General features: G+C 37.9%; 1 protein-coding gene across 1 annotated transcript in view; it reads left to right on the forward strand.

The window, feature by feature from the left end:
• The window catches only part of LOC126233459 (uncharacterized), a 52,464-nt gene extending 34,013 nt beyond the window's left edge, over window positions 1–18,451 (forward strand). Inside the window, exons 3-6 of the mRNA XM_049942866.1 lie at window positions 17,122–17,241; window positions 17,320–17,480; window positions 17,620–17,894; window positions 17,990–18,451. Coding sequence (XP_049798823.1) covers window positions 17,122–17,241; window positions 17,320–17,480; window positions 17,620–17,894; window positions 17,990–18,451 — 1,018 coding nt within the window. The remainder of the gene's footprint in view (window positions 1–17,121; window positions 17,242–17,319; window positions 17,481–17,619; window positions 17,895–17,989) is intronic.
• Window positions 18,452–18,743: the final 292 nt, after the last annotated feature.

Here is an 18,743-nt window from a genome sequence, read left to right on the forward strand (position 1 = left end):
GAGGGAAAGGCCGGAAATGTTGGGGTCATGCACCTGATCGCATTGGGAAAACTTATTTTTCAAGCGAAACTAGAATACCGAAGGAACATAGCTGGCATCAGATCTGTAGAGAGAAACAGAATTAGAACGGAATTCAGCAAAAGTTGAAAATAATTTAATAGAATCGTCAGCCTTCATTCCGGTCCACAGCGTGGAATAATATGTAATGTTGATCTGAAAATTACTAATGAGGAATTATTTCGATCCATATAATCACGAACACAAGTTCTCAGCATCAGAAGGAAGGTTAGGGGCGCTTTAAATGAAAATCTTTCTCATACAAAATCTGTGTTTAGACTTTTGCTTCACAAAGCTTATTGGAACACATAAGTGAGTGCTGGATGAGGTATCAAGTACGATCATATGTAGCAACAGCCACGCAGTATTTCAATTGCCTAAGATTCAGTCATACGCATAGTCAATGTCGTTTTCAGTAACGTTGTAAAATTTGTAGTGATAATTCAGCAGATAAGTGCTCATATCACAATTTCATGTCTGTTCATAGTAAAGGGAATCATAACTTAATGGAAAAGAAGTGTCCAGAGTTTGAGAAGCAGAGAAAAATAAAGAAAGCTTCTGCTGACCTCAACATTCTATACACTAAAGCTAGTAATCTAGTAACTTCAGACCTAATGCAAAAGTCGTGATAGCTCAATGGTAAGAAGAGGCCATCAAGCTTACCCTGGCTTACCTAACACAAATCACAGGTTCACAACATATAGGCAGAGCTGACAAGAAACAAAATATCCAGTATCTTCTATTGTATCATGATTTCCAGTTGTTCATCATCAAAGTGTACTACCATTAGAACCCATTGCAGCAAATCCATATTGCCCACAGTATCATAAATTTCCTAGTCAGAAGGAAACAAACACAGGCACCATTCTCCTTCAGATGTGCCAAGCAAAACACAAATTATTGAAAACTTGTGAACCTTATTGCAGGACTTATAAGACAAGCCCAGGCACCAAACATGAAGTCGATAGACTCATTAGCTGTACGACAGACAGCTGCTAGTATTTTATCTTAAAAAAATACAATTAATGAAAATTTTACAGTGAAACACCCTTCAGCAGTCTCAAACAAGGACACTTTATAGCATGAACTTTTCCTGAAAAATGTCAATATTGCAGCGATTTGTGAAACGTTCAATCCGTAATCGAATATTAAGGGGAGGTTTACTATCTTTGGCCCGAAAAAAGCATGTTCTTTCAGAATTTTTTCTCAGGATATGTTATAGATATCAATGTCAAATTTGGTCAAAATGTTAACTGATATTTCCTCTACAAACTGGAATTTTTTCCACCTGAAATGTCGAAGAGAAAAAGCGGAAGTGCCATCGGAACGAAACAAAATTTCGATGTAGACCTTCACGCGCGGTATGTCACAGGTCAGCCGACTTATCTGAAATCAAAATTGAATTGACGTTAACGAAGTATATAAGATTCTTTAGGAGTTGTACCTCGCTTAAGTTCTTTGAACAATAGGAAACAAAATGGGAAAATTTGAAAAAAAAAACAGGGTTCTTTTTCATCGCTTTTTCGACTTCGTCGACCAAATAAAAATATTTATTGTTGATGGATCGGAATAAAAGTGCTACAGTTCCTAGACAATTTAGTTAGCTTCGTCGGAAACAAAGAATCATGCCAATAGGTTCAGTAGATTTTAAGTTACCATACCGCGCGATAAAAAAATGTTATTTAGAGAAAAACGGATTTGAAATTTTGACTACATATAAATGCAATATCATGCAACGTACGTAAATCTGCTATCCCGGGTCCATAAACTAGTCCTTCCTCTTCCTCATAGAGGGCGTTCTGCTCAATCTGGGCCATCCTGCACCGCTCGAGAGCCGCTCGTACGGCCGGTGACAAGAGGTTTTCGACGGCCTGAAACAGGTGGTCGTCTGAATGCTTGGCGAACTGAGTCGAATAGAGTCCCAGGGTGACGTCAATCGTTGTCATGGTCTTCAGATTTGCTGAATTTCCTTCGCCGAAGCTGATCACTGCCAGGAGAGTCGCAATCTCCACAGTCTTCACACCAGAATGCAAATGCTTGGATGCTAACTTCCAGCCACACGAGTTCAAACTTCCTTTTGAATTTTGCGTGTTTCCTCCCAAGCACTGGTACAATAACTCGTACTCCGAAAGAACAAAACTCGTACGTGAAAAAGGTCAATTTCAGGTAGGTGCATTTTCTGTTCTGTATTTGGAAAAACCGTTTCAGGGGTGGGTTCTAAACACTTTCATGGATCCAAAAATGCCATTTAAAGGAATAGTTTTTTTGGACCAAAAGATAGTAAACTTCCCTTTAAGTTCAAAGGGTATTGTGTTCTCCACCAAAATATAAATGACAGAAAAGAAGTCATAGCTTTGTTAATAAGATCTTCTGTGGCTTTTGCCATACAGTAAATAGATTTTACCAATTTACATAATTTCAGAGTGGTAGCAGCAAAAGTACGTTATCATCACAATTTTTAACTATAATCTCAATGGATTGTCTACTGAGTTCTAAAGTAACAACGACAGAATGGTACTCATTATTTAATCTGTTAAGTCCACTATTTTTAATATGCGGAGGCGTCAATGTTCCTAATTCTTCATGAGGCTGTGAAATCAACAGCTTTGGAGAAGCCATTTAGGAAGTAATGAATCAATTGAATTTATTTATATTAAATGATGGGTCTCTGACAATGCTTACTGTACCACACTGGAAAAAATCGGCTGTTGATTTATCTGTTTGTTCAGAATTGTTAGGAGACACATTTGAATAGGAAGTTAACTCATATCCAATAGGTTCCTATCACTACTTTTCAATTGAAATATCAGTATATAATTCCAAACTTAATGTTACCTATGAACCATAATTGAGGCGGAATGTAAGGAAAGCAAACTCAACTAGATGCCAAAGACTTTTAGACGAAGAATGTAGTGCATTTGGTCTCTTAGAAGGGTGCCATAGTACGTACAGAAAATTTGTAAATATGATCAATGTAGCAGCATCAGCCTCCATTCCTTAGAAGAAGGCGACAAGAAATCCTAAATTTCATCCTGTACCATGGTGGAATGCTAAGTGTTCACGCGTTATTGCTGAAGTCCCGATAATGGCGTCATAACCCGAAATTTTTCTTGATATAAACACAAAAAATTCTAATCAAGTTTTCTTGATAGTGCAAAATTTTCTTAAAAAAGACAGCTGCTAGTCTCATTAGTGTATATTGTCGCAATAAAAGTGTAATTAAACGTTCCGAAATCGTGTTTAACTAACCCATTTCGTACTGTTTACTAGTTAGATAAATGCGATCTAGGCCTAAATTTTCTGAGCTATAAACGTTTAAAAACCTGACCAAACACGCTCGATGACGTAAATTCTCTAAAAGCAAAGTAATAAAAAATTCATTCTTCTGTCATTGTATCTCTAAATCAGTACAAGAACAACAACCACCGCACATAAGACCTTTGTGTCATTTCTTGTTTACACACAACCAATCTCGCATCCTTGACAAATTTAAAACATTCTTTTAAATTAATTATTCTTTCGAAAATGACCAGGAGTGAGAAATGTGGGAGCTGTTATAGGAAAGTGATTAGAGTGATTTGTTGCCAGTGTTGTAGAAAATATTTTCACTGGAGGGTTTCAGTGGGGAGAATGTTGGGAGAAGAGAAGAGGCTCTCTCCTGGAACTTCAGAGTATGCAAAAGGAACATTTAGATTGGGGAACAGGAAAGGAAAATCTGTGCCCTTCAGGCACAGTTGGAGGAAGCAAGGAGGGAAGTGATAAGGATCAAGGGAGATAGGGGGGAGGAGGGTGGTTGGGAACTGGCAGCTGGTAGGAGGATAGGAAGAAAGAGAATACTATCTGACAGTTTTATCATCAACACCAGAAACAGGTATCGACCACTGCCATGGTTAATTAGAGAAGAGCCTCAGGTACAACGAGGAGCAGGAAATGTGCAGCACACTTCAATCGAGGCCAAAAAGCCTAGGAGTGTACAAAGTGTTAGGAAGAAGAAATTGCTGCTACTAGGTAGTAGCCATGGGCGAGGTGTAAGCCCGCAGTTACAGGAAAGTTTAGGGGCAGCGTACCAGGACACCAGTACCTTCAAACCAAATGCAAGGCTAAGTCACATGATAGAGGACTTAAGGTCTTTATGTAAGGACTCTACAAAAGAAGACCATGTAGTGATAGTGGGTGGGGTAGGAAACAGTTAGGACAGGGATGGGGAAAATGACATAGGTGGTGACCTGGACAAGATAGCTTCCCTGCCTCATGGCAACAAAGTACACTTTGTTGAGCTGTGAGGTGAATCAGTGTGGGGTTAGTGATGAATATGAGGACAGCCAGCTTTGCTCATGTTTCTCTGGTGCCCGTCAGAACTATCAACTGATGGGGTAACTAGGCATGGCCTACATCTAAACAGGACTGGGAGGGGGAAAATTGGTACAGCTGATTTATAAAAGATAGGGGGTGGATCTCGGGCCACACATGGGTGGGAAAAGTCGGTTTTTTAAGGATAAATCCCGACAACAGTTTCCCCTGCCTAAAGAGTATCTTCAGCAGTTTAAAAAATACTGAAACAATCATTTACAAGACAGATTTTAAAACTTCAAATATCACACATACCAGATGTCACAAAGAAAAACAAACCACTGGTAAGAGTAACATGGGGCATTTCACAGACTTAACAATCCTCCATCAAAATATGCAATCAATAAAAAAGCTCCAATCTTTGAACTGCACAGTAGTTTGTGTTACTGAGCACTGGTGTAGCGACAGAAATCCAACATTTAGTACTATCATTGTATGAGGGGGCTAACTCTTATTTCAGAACTGCTTCAAGGGGTGGAGGATCGTGCAGTTATATCAGAAAAGGAACACAGTTCAAATCAAGACATGACCTCAGTACAGAAAGTGAAGGCAAACACTTTGAAATATAAGCTATTGATTGGACACAGCTTGATATCATTAAGAAATTAACCATTTTGTGTGTATATACATGGTGTTACAAAAAGGTATGGCCAAACTTTCAGGAAACATTCCTCACACACAAAGAAAGAAAATATGTTATTTATACATGTGTCTGGAAACGCTTACTTTCCATGTTAGAGCTCATTTTATTACTTCTCTTCAAATCACATTAATAATGGAGTGGAAACACACAGCAACAGAACGCACCAGCGTGACTTCAAACACTTTGTTACAGGAAATGTTGAAAATGTCCTCTGTTAGCGAGGATACATGCATCCACCCTCCGTCACATGGAATCCCTGATGTGCTGATGCAGCCCTGGAGAATGGCATATTGTATCACAACCGTCCACAATACGAGCATGAAGAGTCTCTACATTTGGTACGAGGGTTGGGTAGGCAAGAGCTTTCAAATGCCCCCATAAATGAAAGTCAAGAGGGTTGAGGTCAGGAGAGCGTGGAGGCCATGGAATTGGTCCGCCTCTACCAATCCATCGGTCACCGAATCTGTTGTTGAGAAGCGTACGAACACTTCAACTGAAATGTGCAGGAGCTCCATCGTGCATGAACCACATGTTGTGTCGTACTTGCAAAGGTACATGTTCTAGCAGCACAGGTAGAGTATCTCGTATGGAATCATGATAACGTGCTCCATTAAGTGTAGGTGAGCTCTAACATGGAAATTAAGCGTTTCCGGACACATGTCCACATAACATATTTTCTTTATTTGTGTGTGAGGAATGTTTCCTGAAAGTTTGGCAGTACCTTTTTGTAACACCCTGTAGATCTCCCAGTGGTAGTGTGGACATTTTTTTCAAACACAAGTTCTAGATAAAGTCTCAAGCACAAAGGTCAACATAATTCTGTGAGGGGACATTAACATCAACACTAATATCATAAGTGAATCCAGCAGCACCTTCATAAATATCCTTCAAAGTTTTGGCATGTTCCTATTGGCCAATAGTGCAACAAGGGTTACTACAATTACTGCATCAGTAATTGATCATGTAGCCTTCCCTAAACTACAAACCTACAAACGACATCTATCAGAAATCTAAATAAAAGATTTTTCAAAAGAACTAGAAAAACAGAGATGGGATAAAGTGGATACGGAATCCAATGTAAATAGGAGATTCTCTAAATACTCCACATTGTTAAAACTGAACTTTGAAAAGGCATTTCCAAAAGTATGCATGTCTGTATCAACATCTCACAAAAACAGATGGATAACAGCAGGTATTAAGAAGTCCTCGCAAACACTTAAACACCTCAGTTCCATGAAAAAGATTCGCAATGATCCAGGAATCTTGAATTTCTATCATAGATACAAAACGATCTATAAGAAGGTGCTGATTGCTGAAAAAAAGTCATTTAATGACAAATTAATATATAATGCAGAGACTAAAAGTAAAGCAGTCTGGGATGTTATAAAAAAGGAAATGGGGAGAGGCAAACAAATGCAGAATAACATACTGCTAAGGGAGTGGAATAAGGTAATAAATGATCCACAACACTTAGCAAACTATGTAAACGAGCATTTTTCAAGTATTGCATAGAAGTTACAAAAATAATTCCTCAAAACAAATATAACACCTGTAAATAATGTTGCAGTAAATACAAAGATGTTACTTCCAACCACAGAGATTAAAGTCAATAAAACTGTTCAAAAACTAAAAAATAAAATGTCAGTAGACTTATATGAAGTACCAATACGTGTACTAAAACAATGCATAGGGATTATAGATTACACAAGGTATCTTAACAAATATAATAAATGAATCTTTCACATCAGGGACATTTAAAGGGCAGTTAAAACAGGCAAGAGTTGTACCTTTGCTTAAGAAAGATAATGCAGAAGACATAGAAAATTACCGGCCCATTTCCCTGCTGTCACCATTCTCAAAAGTAATAGAAGCAATTACGAAAGACATATTAATGAATTATTTGAATAAATACAATATTTTAAGCGAATCACAGTTTGGTTTCCAAAGTGGCAAAAATACGGAGTCAGCCATAGTAGAATTAACAAAAGTTGTATTTGATGCTCTTGATAAAGATGAGTGTGTCACAGCCATATTTTTGGATCTCTCTAAGGCCGTTGATACAGTCGACCACAAGATTCTATTAAATAAATTAGATGCATTAGGAATAAGAGGGGTAGCGAATGACTGTTTTCGGTCATACGTAGCAGATAGGGTACAAAGAGTAGAGATAACACACACTTCAAATAGATCCAAACATTTAGTAAAACACTTATCAGAACCAAAATACATTAATATAGGGGTTCCACAAAGTAACATATTAGAACCAATACTATTCCTGATATACATGAATGACTTTCCCAGTCGCGTTACTCATGGTGAAATAATTCTCTTCGCAATATTAAAGTCACTGAGAAAACAAGAGAAGTCCTGGCAGAGAAAGCAAATGACACTCTCAAGGAAGTTTGTAATTGGTCAATACCAGCCTGAGTGGCCGAGCGGTTCTAGGCGCTTCAGTCTGGAACTGTGGGACTGCTACGGTCGCAGGTTCAAAGCCTGCCTTGGGTATGGATGTGTGTGATGTTCTTAGGTTAGTTAGGTTTAAGTAGTTCTAAGTTCTAGGGGACTGATGACCTCAGATGTTACGTCCCATAGTGCTCAGAGCCATTTGAACCATTTTTGATTTGTCAATACGCAATAAAGTGACAGTGAACACAAAGAAATCTAATGCATGAATTTCAGTTTGAAGAGGAAAAACTACAATGTTAAATTAATTGTAGATGGCTCCTTTATAGACTGTGTAACAAATGCAAAATTTCTAGGAATGAATATTGATTCTCAGCTGAAGCGATGTCAATACATAAAGGTACTTGCAAACAGAATGTCATCAGCCTGTTATGCCCTTAGAACACTATCATCAGTGTGTAACATGCAGCGTCTTTTAGTTACATATTATTCATATGTACACTCAGTTCTTAGTTATGGCATTCTTTTTCGGGCAACAAATGCACAAAATATGAACACAGTTTTCAAACTGAAGAAAAGAGCCATAAGAATAATAACCAAAAATACTAGATGAGCTCATTGTTAAGATCTGTTCAAAATACTGTCCAATGTGAATACATTTACAGGTCAATTGCACACATCAAAAATAACAGTGATAATTACTGCACAAACAGCTCTTTCCATGACCATGGAACAAGAGTTAGACTCAATTTACATTTAGCACGAAAAAATAAACATAAAACTCAAAACAGCATTTTCTATCAAGGAATAAAACTGTACAATAAATTACGAAAAGAGATTAAAGAAATTGCAAAAATACACTTATTTAAAAAGGCAGCTAAAAAGTAACTGTTATGCAATACATTGTATACATTGAAGGATAACTTAGATAAAAGATAGTAGAGGTTTGATAAAAAAATCTTATGCAAATAAATAATAATAATGATTATAAAACATCCATCATTCCTTATAACACCTCCACATTATGTATTTTTTTTCCTTTCTAGGAATACTTACACCCAAGCTATGTATAGAACAATACTAACACCTCTTCCTCTTTCTGAGCTCAACATCTCACTCACTACAGTGTGTGTGTGTGTGTGTGAGTTTGTCTCTAACTAGAAATCTATAAATGTATGTGTATACGAATTAGCTTATTTCAAATCAATTTAAACTTTAAATACTTTGACATGTCCTATATCCTTGTAAAAAGAGATTCTCAGATGAATAAAGCTACTACTGTAAATTAGTGTACACACAATACGAGCGCAATAGCACATGTGAAAATTTTTGCAACAGTAGGGTGACAGTCTGCTTTAGGTCGTTAAAACTGTACAGTTGACCATGTGTCTTGATGGGAATTAGTATGTTCATGTATGGTTTGGTTTAGCAATGAAGCCCACTTTCATTTGGATCAGTTCATCAATAAGCAAAAATTGGCGCATTTGGAGAACTGATAATACGCATTATGTGATTGAACACTCTGTTCACCCTCAATGGGTGACTGTGTGGTGTGCAATGTCCAGTCACAGAATAATTGGTGCAACATACCTTTACAGCACGGTGACTACCAAACGGTACGTGAAGGTTTTGGAAGATGATTTAATCTCCGTTGTCCAAAGTGACCCTGATTCCGACAATATGTGGTTCATGTAAAATGGAGATCGACCAAAGTGAAGCAGAAGAGTGTTTGATGTTCTGGAAAAGTGCTTTGAGGACCACATTCTGGCTCTGGGGTACCCAGAGGCCACTGGCATGGGCCTCGATTGGCCGCCATATTTTCCGGATATGAACACATGCGACTCCTTTTTGTGGGACTATATTAAAGGGAATGTGTACAGCAATAACCCTAAAATATTTACTGAGCTGAAAACGGCCATTCAGGACGTCATTATCAGCATCGATGTTCCATCACTTCAGCGGATGATGCAGAATTTCGATATTCGTCTTCGCCACAACATCGCTTATTATGGAAAACATATCGAACATGTCATAACATAAATCCAAATATCTGCAGTGATGTTTAAATGTCGTATAAAGTGTGTACACGCCATAGTTTGTAACTAATTTACGTTTGTTTTCGTGTAGATCAAAATGGTTCAAATGGCTCTGAGCACTATGGGACTTAGCATCTGAGGTCATCAGTCCCCTAGAACTTAGAACTAATTAAACCTAACTAACCTAAGGACATCACACACATCAATGCCCAAGGCAGGATTTGAACCTGCGACCATAGCGGTCGCGCGGTTGCAGACTGAAGCACCTAGAACCGCATGGCCACTGTGGCTGGCTTTCGTGTAGTTCAATAATTGCCATCCTCAATAAGAAAGAGGATGCCAATGCTAAACGATTCCTTAAAATTCAAAATAAATCTTCCTGGAAAAAAGATTGTGAAAGTGTTGTTATAGCACCTCCGCTAGCAAAAGGAGAAATATAACAGTTTGAAAAGAGTATTCACAAAGAAGCAAAGGCATCTAGCTAATTATTTACAAAACCTTTTACAATCCAAGGATTGGAAATGGTACTTAAATGTTCTACATCCATGGCATTGGGAAATGATCAAATAAATTACCTTATGACATACAACTGGCCAATGGCAGCAAAAAAGACACTGTTACAGATCTTTAATGCAATATGGTCAAAAAGTGAAGTTCCTCAAGAATGAACCACACTAATTATTGTATCTATACTGAGCCTCGTAAAGATCCTTCAACAGCAGAATCATATCGTCCAATTGCACTGTCATTGTGCTTAGTAAAGACTTTGAATGCTTCCTCAAATTATGTTGGAGTGGTCATTAGAACATAATAAAAATTTACCAATGTCACAATATGACTTTCGGAAAGGGAGAAGCTCTGTTGACTATTTAGATGTCCTTGCAATGGGCATTGAAAAAGTATTCAATGAGAAATGTTACCTTACAGTATTATTCTTTGATATATTGGGAGAATATTGCTGTAGACGTTTTCTTACTCTTGCATAATATAGACGACTTATGTGTGTCACACATTTGTCTTCGTTTCCTTCAAAACTATCTATACTTTAGAACTGTATACATTAAAAAGCAAGACAACAGCTTATATGTGCCCTTCTTAGTGTTGAAAGGTTTACCTCAAGGTGCTATTCTTAGTCCCCTCTTTATGCTTTATTTGTAGCAAATTTGGGACGTGTATTTGGTACTAATATTCATGTGCTACAATAAACACATAATGTCTTCAGATATACAGTATCCATCAGTCTGAAATTGTGTTGCTCATGTATGAATAATGCTAGTGATCTACTGTCGGAATGCTTGCTGAGAAATGTCCTTTTCACGAAAACAACGAACATACCCAATGAATACAATAAGCCTGGGACCTTTTAAGTTTAATGTATGAACATCAGCAAAGGTATTGGGTCTTTTTCTGGAGAGCAGACTAACCTGGACAGAATATGCTAATCATATTGTTACAAAAGGGAAAAAAGCTCTGAATGTCTTATGTGCTCTAAGCTGTGTGTAATGAGGAACCCAGCCAGACAGATGGCTTATCGTATACATGGACACTCTGTAATGAACTACAGAAGTTTTCTATTTTGAAATGCCCCACGAAATGTACTAGAAAAACTAAAAGTAGTTCAGTATCGAGGTACTGCGCAGTGACTAGGAGCAATAAAATTGTCACCAACTAACACCCTTCTAAAAGAGGCCAAAGAAGTACCTCTTGACACCCGTAGAAAACTACTTGCTAAAAAATTTCTGCTTCAAGGATCTGTAGCAATTAACCATCCCATCATAGTTAAAGATAAGCCATTGGCAAAAAGCGGGTACTCAGACCAATGCAAATGAACACTGCTGCTATAACAGGCTTTTGATGTCTCACATGAAAGATCCAAGTGCTACCAGCAAACAGTAAAGATATAAAAAAAAAACAGTCTGCCAACATGAAGATTTTTTATCTACCAGACAGAATGAATCAAGAACTTAGAGCAAATATAGAAATAATAAATTACCTAGAAAAGGAATAGCCAAATTTTTATGTATGTATACCGACAGATCCAAAACTCATGATGGTGTTGCCTGCCATTTATTGCCCTAAGCTGTAATAGCTTAAAAGGTGTTATTACCATCATAAAATAGTATTTTCACTGCAGATTTAACAGCTGTTTAAGAAGCAGTTAAGTTTAGGACTGAAAAAGGGAACAAAACATAAATTCTAACTGACTAGAAGTTCTTTTGGAGCAATTAGAGCATAGAAAATGGAAAAATGATAACAGTTCTACCTATGATGTGGTGGAACTAACAATGAAAGTTAACAACAAAAATAAATCGGTAATCTAATAATGTTAAAGGGGCACTTAGGTATTTGACATAATAATAATAATGTTGTGTGACGAGGGCCTCCCGTCGGATAGACCGTTCGCCAGGTGCAAGTCTTTCGATTTGACGCCACTTTGGCGACTTGCGCGTCGATGGGTATGAAATGATGATGATTAGGACAACACAACACTTAGTCCCTGAGCGGAGAAAATCTCCGACCCAGCCGGGAATCGAACCTGGGCCCTTAGGATTGACAGTCTGTTGCGCTGACCACTCAGCTACTGGGGGCGGCAGATATTTGACCTAACGAAATAGTAGATGGTCTTCCAAAAGAAAGCATCAAAGTAGGAGACCCAACATTTATACAGCTTCCATATTCTGACTTTCTCCATGTGCTTTTTGTTCGCTTCAGGCCAATGGACTATACCAAAAAACCCATGATACGGTCAGAAACATCTCTTAAGGAAACATCGGTTATTAGAACAAGATTGGGACATGGATGTTTCCTCATACACCTCTACATGATTGGCGTGATAGGCTCTCTCACATGCGATGAACATCCAGAAGACAATGGGGATCTTGACCATATCATTTTGGGATGTTCCATATATGATTCACATCAAAAAAACTGTGCAAAAACCTTGTAAAAATGAAGATTCCCTTATCAACAAATATTAACATTGTTATGAGTGAGAACAACCAGAAAAGCAATAGTTTAATACACGCCTTGACAAAAGTTTGCAATATCGTAGCGTTTACTATGATGACTTCTTATAGTACAACCACTGAGGTTTGTACAATACGTTATTAACAAAATAAACATAATTCCTTCAGAAAATAAGACCGATTTCTATCAGTTACAAAAAAGAAATTACAAAATAAAGCAAACTCTGTCCTAAGTGTACATCTTGGAAACAAAAACAAACGAAAATCTTTATCTCATGATGATTATTATCAGTCTTTAGTATTGACATGTCCTCTTCACAAATGGATGAGTTCTTCCACTCTGTGAAGCATGCTCTGGATTAGAACATCATGTTTATCTTGGGGTATGAGGTTCCACACCCCAGCTTCAGTGAGGTCCTGAAAACTATCAGGTGGATTGGGATACCGTGCAATGGCCACATGCACTAAGTCCCATGCATGCTCAATCGCGTTCATGTCTGGGGACTGTGCTGGCCAATGAATTGGATTGATGTTGGGTCTTTGAAGATACCGAGACACTGGTAGAGTACAGTGCGGTCTTGCATTGTCATCAACTAAGATGAAGTTGTCACCATCTTCACGTCTGTAGGGCCTACAGTCGTTGTAAGACTTCTTGGAGGTATTGGGGGCCAGTAAAATTGCCATAGCTAGGAATTAGAAGGGTCTACCATCCCATCATTATTGCCACCCAGAACATTTGACCTGCAAACAGATAGACTTCCTGAACTTATCGGACATTACTCTGTTCGGCAGTAGTCCAACATTGAAGGGCAACATCACAGGTCCTTCAATTGCTTCGGTTCCGTTGGTTTATTGCAAAACTTCTCATTGGGCTTCTTGAATGAAGACGACACTGATGCAATCTTCTAGGCGCTGTTTGGTCTGAGATATGTATCCCTGTTGCCTGGGAGAAGTCATTTCCCATATTTCTGTGACTTGATGTTGGGCACCTGTGAGCTGACTGTTGGAGGAAACGATCCTGCATTGCTGTTGTCATAGGAGGACGACCACTGCGACGTCTGTCGTTAACATTTCCTGTCTCTCTGTATTTTCTCCCCACCTTAGACACCACTTTGAGTGGCATGTAATCCATCGGCAACATCTTTACTATGACCTGCTGAAAGTTAAGCCACTATCCTGACTCTGTCAAAGTGTTGTATACCTCCACGTGGCCTGTTACTGCAGTGCTGAACACAAACTGAATGAACCTGTTGTTAATACTGGGATGCTTGCAGTGTGCTTATGCAGCAGCAGTATGTTTACATGACTGTGGAACTGCCACAAAGCATACCAGCAGTAAACACCGTCCAGTATATGGGCTCTAACTGGATAAATCACGAATTGCCTAGGTCAGTGAGAACCATAGTATTGTACACTATATTTTACGATAGTATTCCAAATTTTTGTTGAGTAGTGTAGATTACTTATGAGAGGCCGAGATAAAGCTCTGACATATAAGATACTAAATTTGTAACTGTAATTTTGTAATTTCATGTATGTATATAGTAGTTGTACTTTAAATTTAACTTAAGTGCCAGACCTAAGCAACTGTAATGGCTGTTTAGTTTCCTACAAAAAGTCAATAAAATATTAATTAAAAAATAACTCTGTGGGAACTGCCTAACTGCTTAACACAGAAAATTGACTACGATTATGTGCTGGGTTCAGCATCTGACATTAGGTGGATATGCTCACAAATGAAATCATTTATTAGACAGTGTATGTCTTGAATTGTTTGCTTACATATGTGAATAGCTAGCATCATTACAAAATAATGGGTCTTGTCTTCAGTTAAATAAAGAAATACTTTATGAAGTACAAACTGTACTTAAACCGTGTGGTAGGAATCTCACTGTAGAATTCACAAATTCCTTATAATCACATATTTATAGTAAGCTTGAAGAGCTGAACAGGATTTGAAAAGTGTTGTAACTGAAAGTCTGGACTTGGTAAGGTTCATATTACTGTAAAGAGTCAATATTGTAAAGGTATTTTTTTATTTCTGTATAATGAAGATCATTTTTTGCTTCAGTCACTGAGTTTAAAAACTGAAGTGAAAATATAAAACTGATTTGTGCTTTTAGAGATTTGAAACTATTCTTGAGCCTAATTAAAATCCTATAAAAATATAACAATATTCAAATTATTGCAATCACTGAATAATGACTGTTGTTTACAGTAGTACCAAGGTTGATTACAAAATTAATGAGCATACTACTCAAGAATATTTACAGCAGCTGCAATCTACTAGTATCTTGAGTAATTCTAAAAATAAAAACAAAACAGAATTGCTTAGGCAATACATTACCTTCCGATGTACCTATGGGGAATTGTAGATAGTTTCCAAACACTTAAATCGACTTAAAATGACATTTTAGAAATGGCGATCTTCGGAATGCAATATGTGTATTGCAGTGATAATAGTGTTTTCAGCTGCCCGATATCGCAAAGTTTCTTGTAACTTTAATGCGAATCGGTGCTGCCTCTAATTACCTGTATTAGATTCCTGTTTCTTACATTCGAAAATGATTTTCTTCCTCAGCAGATAGCCCCCTATTAGCATATTGGATGTCTACCAGACACCTATTCTCAACATTTGTGGGCTCCTACTCTCATACAGGGAGAGGCTAATTTCACGTGAAGATCCTCGCTGCGAAAAGCGTGACTTTTAGCGATCTTCAAAGTCGCATAAGTAGCTTTTCCAACTTCGGCAAATGGAAACGCTACTTGGCTCTTCGTCCACACATTGATGACAACGTTGGCGCCAACACTGGTCAATTTAGTTTAACTTTTAGTCCATAGATCATATGTTACAGTGATACTAGATATGTCAAGTTTCCAGTTTTATACAGAGTAAAACAAATATCTTCGAAATTAGTCACTGACACATAAAAACAATTCTTTTGTAATATCATTTTATCTGTAAGACAGATATTTAATAGTACTGGTTAAAAATAGTCTTGGTTGCAATTTTAGTCTTTTATCTTTCAACGACCCGTTTCGCCTTATTTAGGCATCTTCAGGTTATCTACATAGAAAACAGAGAACAAATACATCTATTTAAGAATCGCGATCGCGTTGTGCAGACTTGGATAACCTATAAGCATGTATAAACAGATCAACTATTGAAAGCGCAAATACCGTAATTTGGTATTTCTTAGAAGAATCCTTTAGTCAGTGTAGCCAAAGGGCATTATCAAATATATCAGGCCAACATCGCCTTCGTTAAACTCAGTAAAAACTAGAAATATAAAATAGTAAAATCATTACCTTTTCTAGATGGACACGAGAGGCACCAAGATCTGCATAACGCTTTCCCGTTCACAGGAGCGAGTAACAGAGTTAGATGGGGGTTCAGGTAGTAAGCATAATGCACCACAGCGTTGTGTGCTAGTACTGGAGCTTAATACAGAATCACTTCAATAAGTGGCGCTGCGATGCAGCAGTGATAAGAATGAGAGATCGTAAACTGGATATACATACCCACTAAAACTTTATAAATGTAATGCACATAAAACATTGATAAGATGGAATTACTAGAGGCAACACCTGTGCAATAACTTATCCTACAATTTTGACAAAGTAAAATATAAATGAAGGTGGTAAACTTAAAATGAAAAAAACAAGGTGTATAATACAACACACAGATGCAGTAGATAAACAGATTTTTCGTATCATATACCACTAGAACCAGAACATTAAAAACACAGGACCATAATTTCAGATAAAGAGGCCATCCATATAACACTCAATACTGCGTCATTCGGAGCTAGAGCTTCTAGGAAGAAAACTTTTTTTTTAAATAAAATACAAGTAAAATTATTACGCTTAAAAACGCGTCGTTGAAAAATAAAAAACTAAAATAGCAACCAAGACAGTTTTTAACCAATACTGTTAAGCACTGGTTTGCTGTATGCCACATATGGATTGGAAGATATTTAATAGCACTACACAGCGATGATACTGTAGCGATCGCTACTCACACCTACTGCTGTGTCTGCACCTTCGACCATAAACATAATAGACTGACCCTGACGTCATTTTCGTGGCTCCAACATCTCTGGGCTGAAGTCACGTGAATGTTGGCAAAACATGGTTGTTTCGTGTTGGTGGTGGTGGTTAGTGTTTAACGTCCCGTCGACAACGAGGTCATTAGAGACGGAGCGCAAGCTCGGGTTAGGGAAGGATTGGGAAGGAAATCGGCCGTGCCCTTTCAAAGGAACCATCCCTGCATTTGCCTGAAACGATCTAGGGAAATCACGGAAAACCTAAATCAGGATGGCCGGAGACGGGATTGAACCGTCGTCCTCCCGAATGCGAGTCCAGTGTGCTAACCACTGCGCCACCTCGCTTGGTGTTTCGTGTTGCGCTTATGGCTGTACTCAGCGTTTTGTCGGGGGAAATGGCATTACATTTCACGTGTAAGTGTTTCTATGATAGTGCAGATGCGTTTATTGAAATCTGCTGAAGTGACTTTTATATGTTTTTTACACTTGAAATAGAGTATCACGTAAATTAAAGTGTTGAAAGTGGTGCCAGTAAAGTCTGACGCTACTACATTTTGGAAAGTATCTGTGATAATTCGGTTACAGAAGTAAGTATAACTGTTTCTCGTTCCTACTCATAGGTTGCCTAAGGATGAAAACCGAAGGCAGCTTTGGATACAGGCCCGGAAGCGGAAAAACTTTAAGCCATCTGCACATACGCGCCTTTGCTCGAAGCACTTCGAGGAGAATTGTTTTGATAGGTTAGTTATTATTTACAATGTACATTTATAAATTGTATTTACAATGTCTGTCATTTTTAAACCTGATGGTTTTTATAGGGCTAAGACTGGAGGGAATTGGCTAAGTAGTGATGCTATCCTGACACTTTTCAATTTTACGGAGCATATGAAATCGAAGAGGCCTAATCTCCGTAAATCTCACACTAGAAGGCGTTCGTTAGATGACGCCTCGTCTTCTGAAATCTGTGCTTCCAATGCGTGTAAGTCTGAATGTTGTTAGAATGTAACAACTGTTAGTAAAATATTGTATTAGAATAGAACTGTAGCACGTTACATTAAGTGCCATTTCGGACATGCTTTGCCCACAAATTATACCTCAAAACATGCATTTTTGTTTAGTTTACAGCGACGTTATGCGATATGGAAACGAACACCCAGAAAAACAAAAGTTCAGGTATATTGGGGACTTTTCGAATAGCGATTTGTGTACTCCTGGCATAGCAGAAAAAGTGATAGATGTGGCAAGACGGCAGATTAGCGTCAAAGCCAGAAAGTTAAAGAACTTGCGGCGGTCATCTCATGGGATGAAGAAGAAAGTCTTGTCTTTGAAATCTCTGATAAATAATCTTGAGAATAATCGTGTTATAAATGAATCCCTGGCTAATTTACTAAAGGCATGTATATTTACAATGCCTGCCATTTTTAAAATGTATGACTGATTGCAGGTTGGAATACTTATGCTTAAATGATTGTGGCTTTTTGCTATCAGATGCTGCCACCTGGTACTTCGGAGTTGCTCCAATGTGTCAGTAAAGGTAAAGAAGCAAATATGTATCCAGCAGCTCTTCGGACCTTTGCTCTAACACTAAATTTTTACAGTAGCAAGGCATATAGCTATGTAAGGAAAAATTTTAAAACGTCACTGCCACATCCACGAACATTAAGAAAATGGTACAGTGTTGTTGATGGGGATCCTGGTTTCAGTAAAGAAGCAGCAATAGCGCTTAGAATAAAGAGTCAGGAACTCATTAGCAAAGGTAAGAAATTGCTTTGTGCCATGTCATTTGATGAGATTGCCATAAGGAAGCATGTTGAATTTTGTGGAAATAAGTTTATTGGTTACATAGATTATGGTACAGATCTTGACAATGACAATCTGCCTGTTGCAAATGAGGCATTAACATTCATGTTGACTGCTGTTAATGGTTCATGGAAAATTCCTCCTACTTAAGGAGGCATTGAAATTTACATATGACGCTGGAGTAGAAGTAATTTCTGTTACTTTTGATGGTGCTCACATAAACACTGCAATGGTAGACAAGCTAGGGGCCTGTCTTTCAACATGCAGAATGAAATCTTTCCTTAAACACCCTCTATGTAAGGATGATGATTGCATATTCCTTGATCCATGTCGCATGTTCAAGTGAATACGCAATACATTAGCTGGTAAATCTGTCATTTTTGATGGAAACAGAAATCCAATAAAATGGGATTATGTATTAAAATTATATGAGCTGCAAAAA

Source organism: Schistocerca nitens, chromosome 1 (assembly GCF_023898315.1).
Source record: "Schistocerca nitens isolate TAMUIC-IGC-003100 chromosome 1, iqSchNite1.1, whole genome shotgun sequence".
Taxonomy (NCBI): Eukaryota; Metazoa; Arthropoda; class Insecta; order Orthoptera; family Acrididae; genus Schistocerca; species Schistocerca nitens.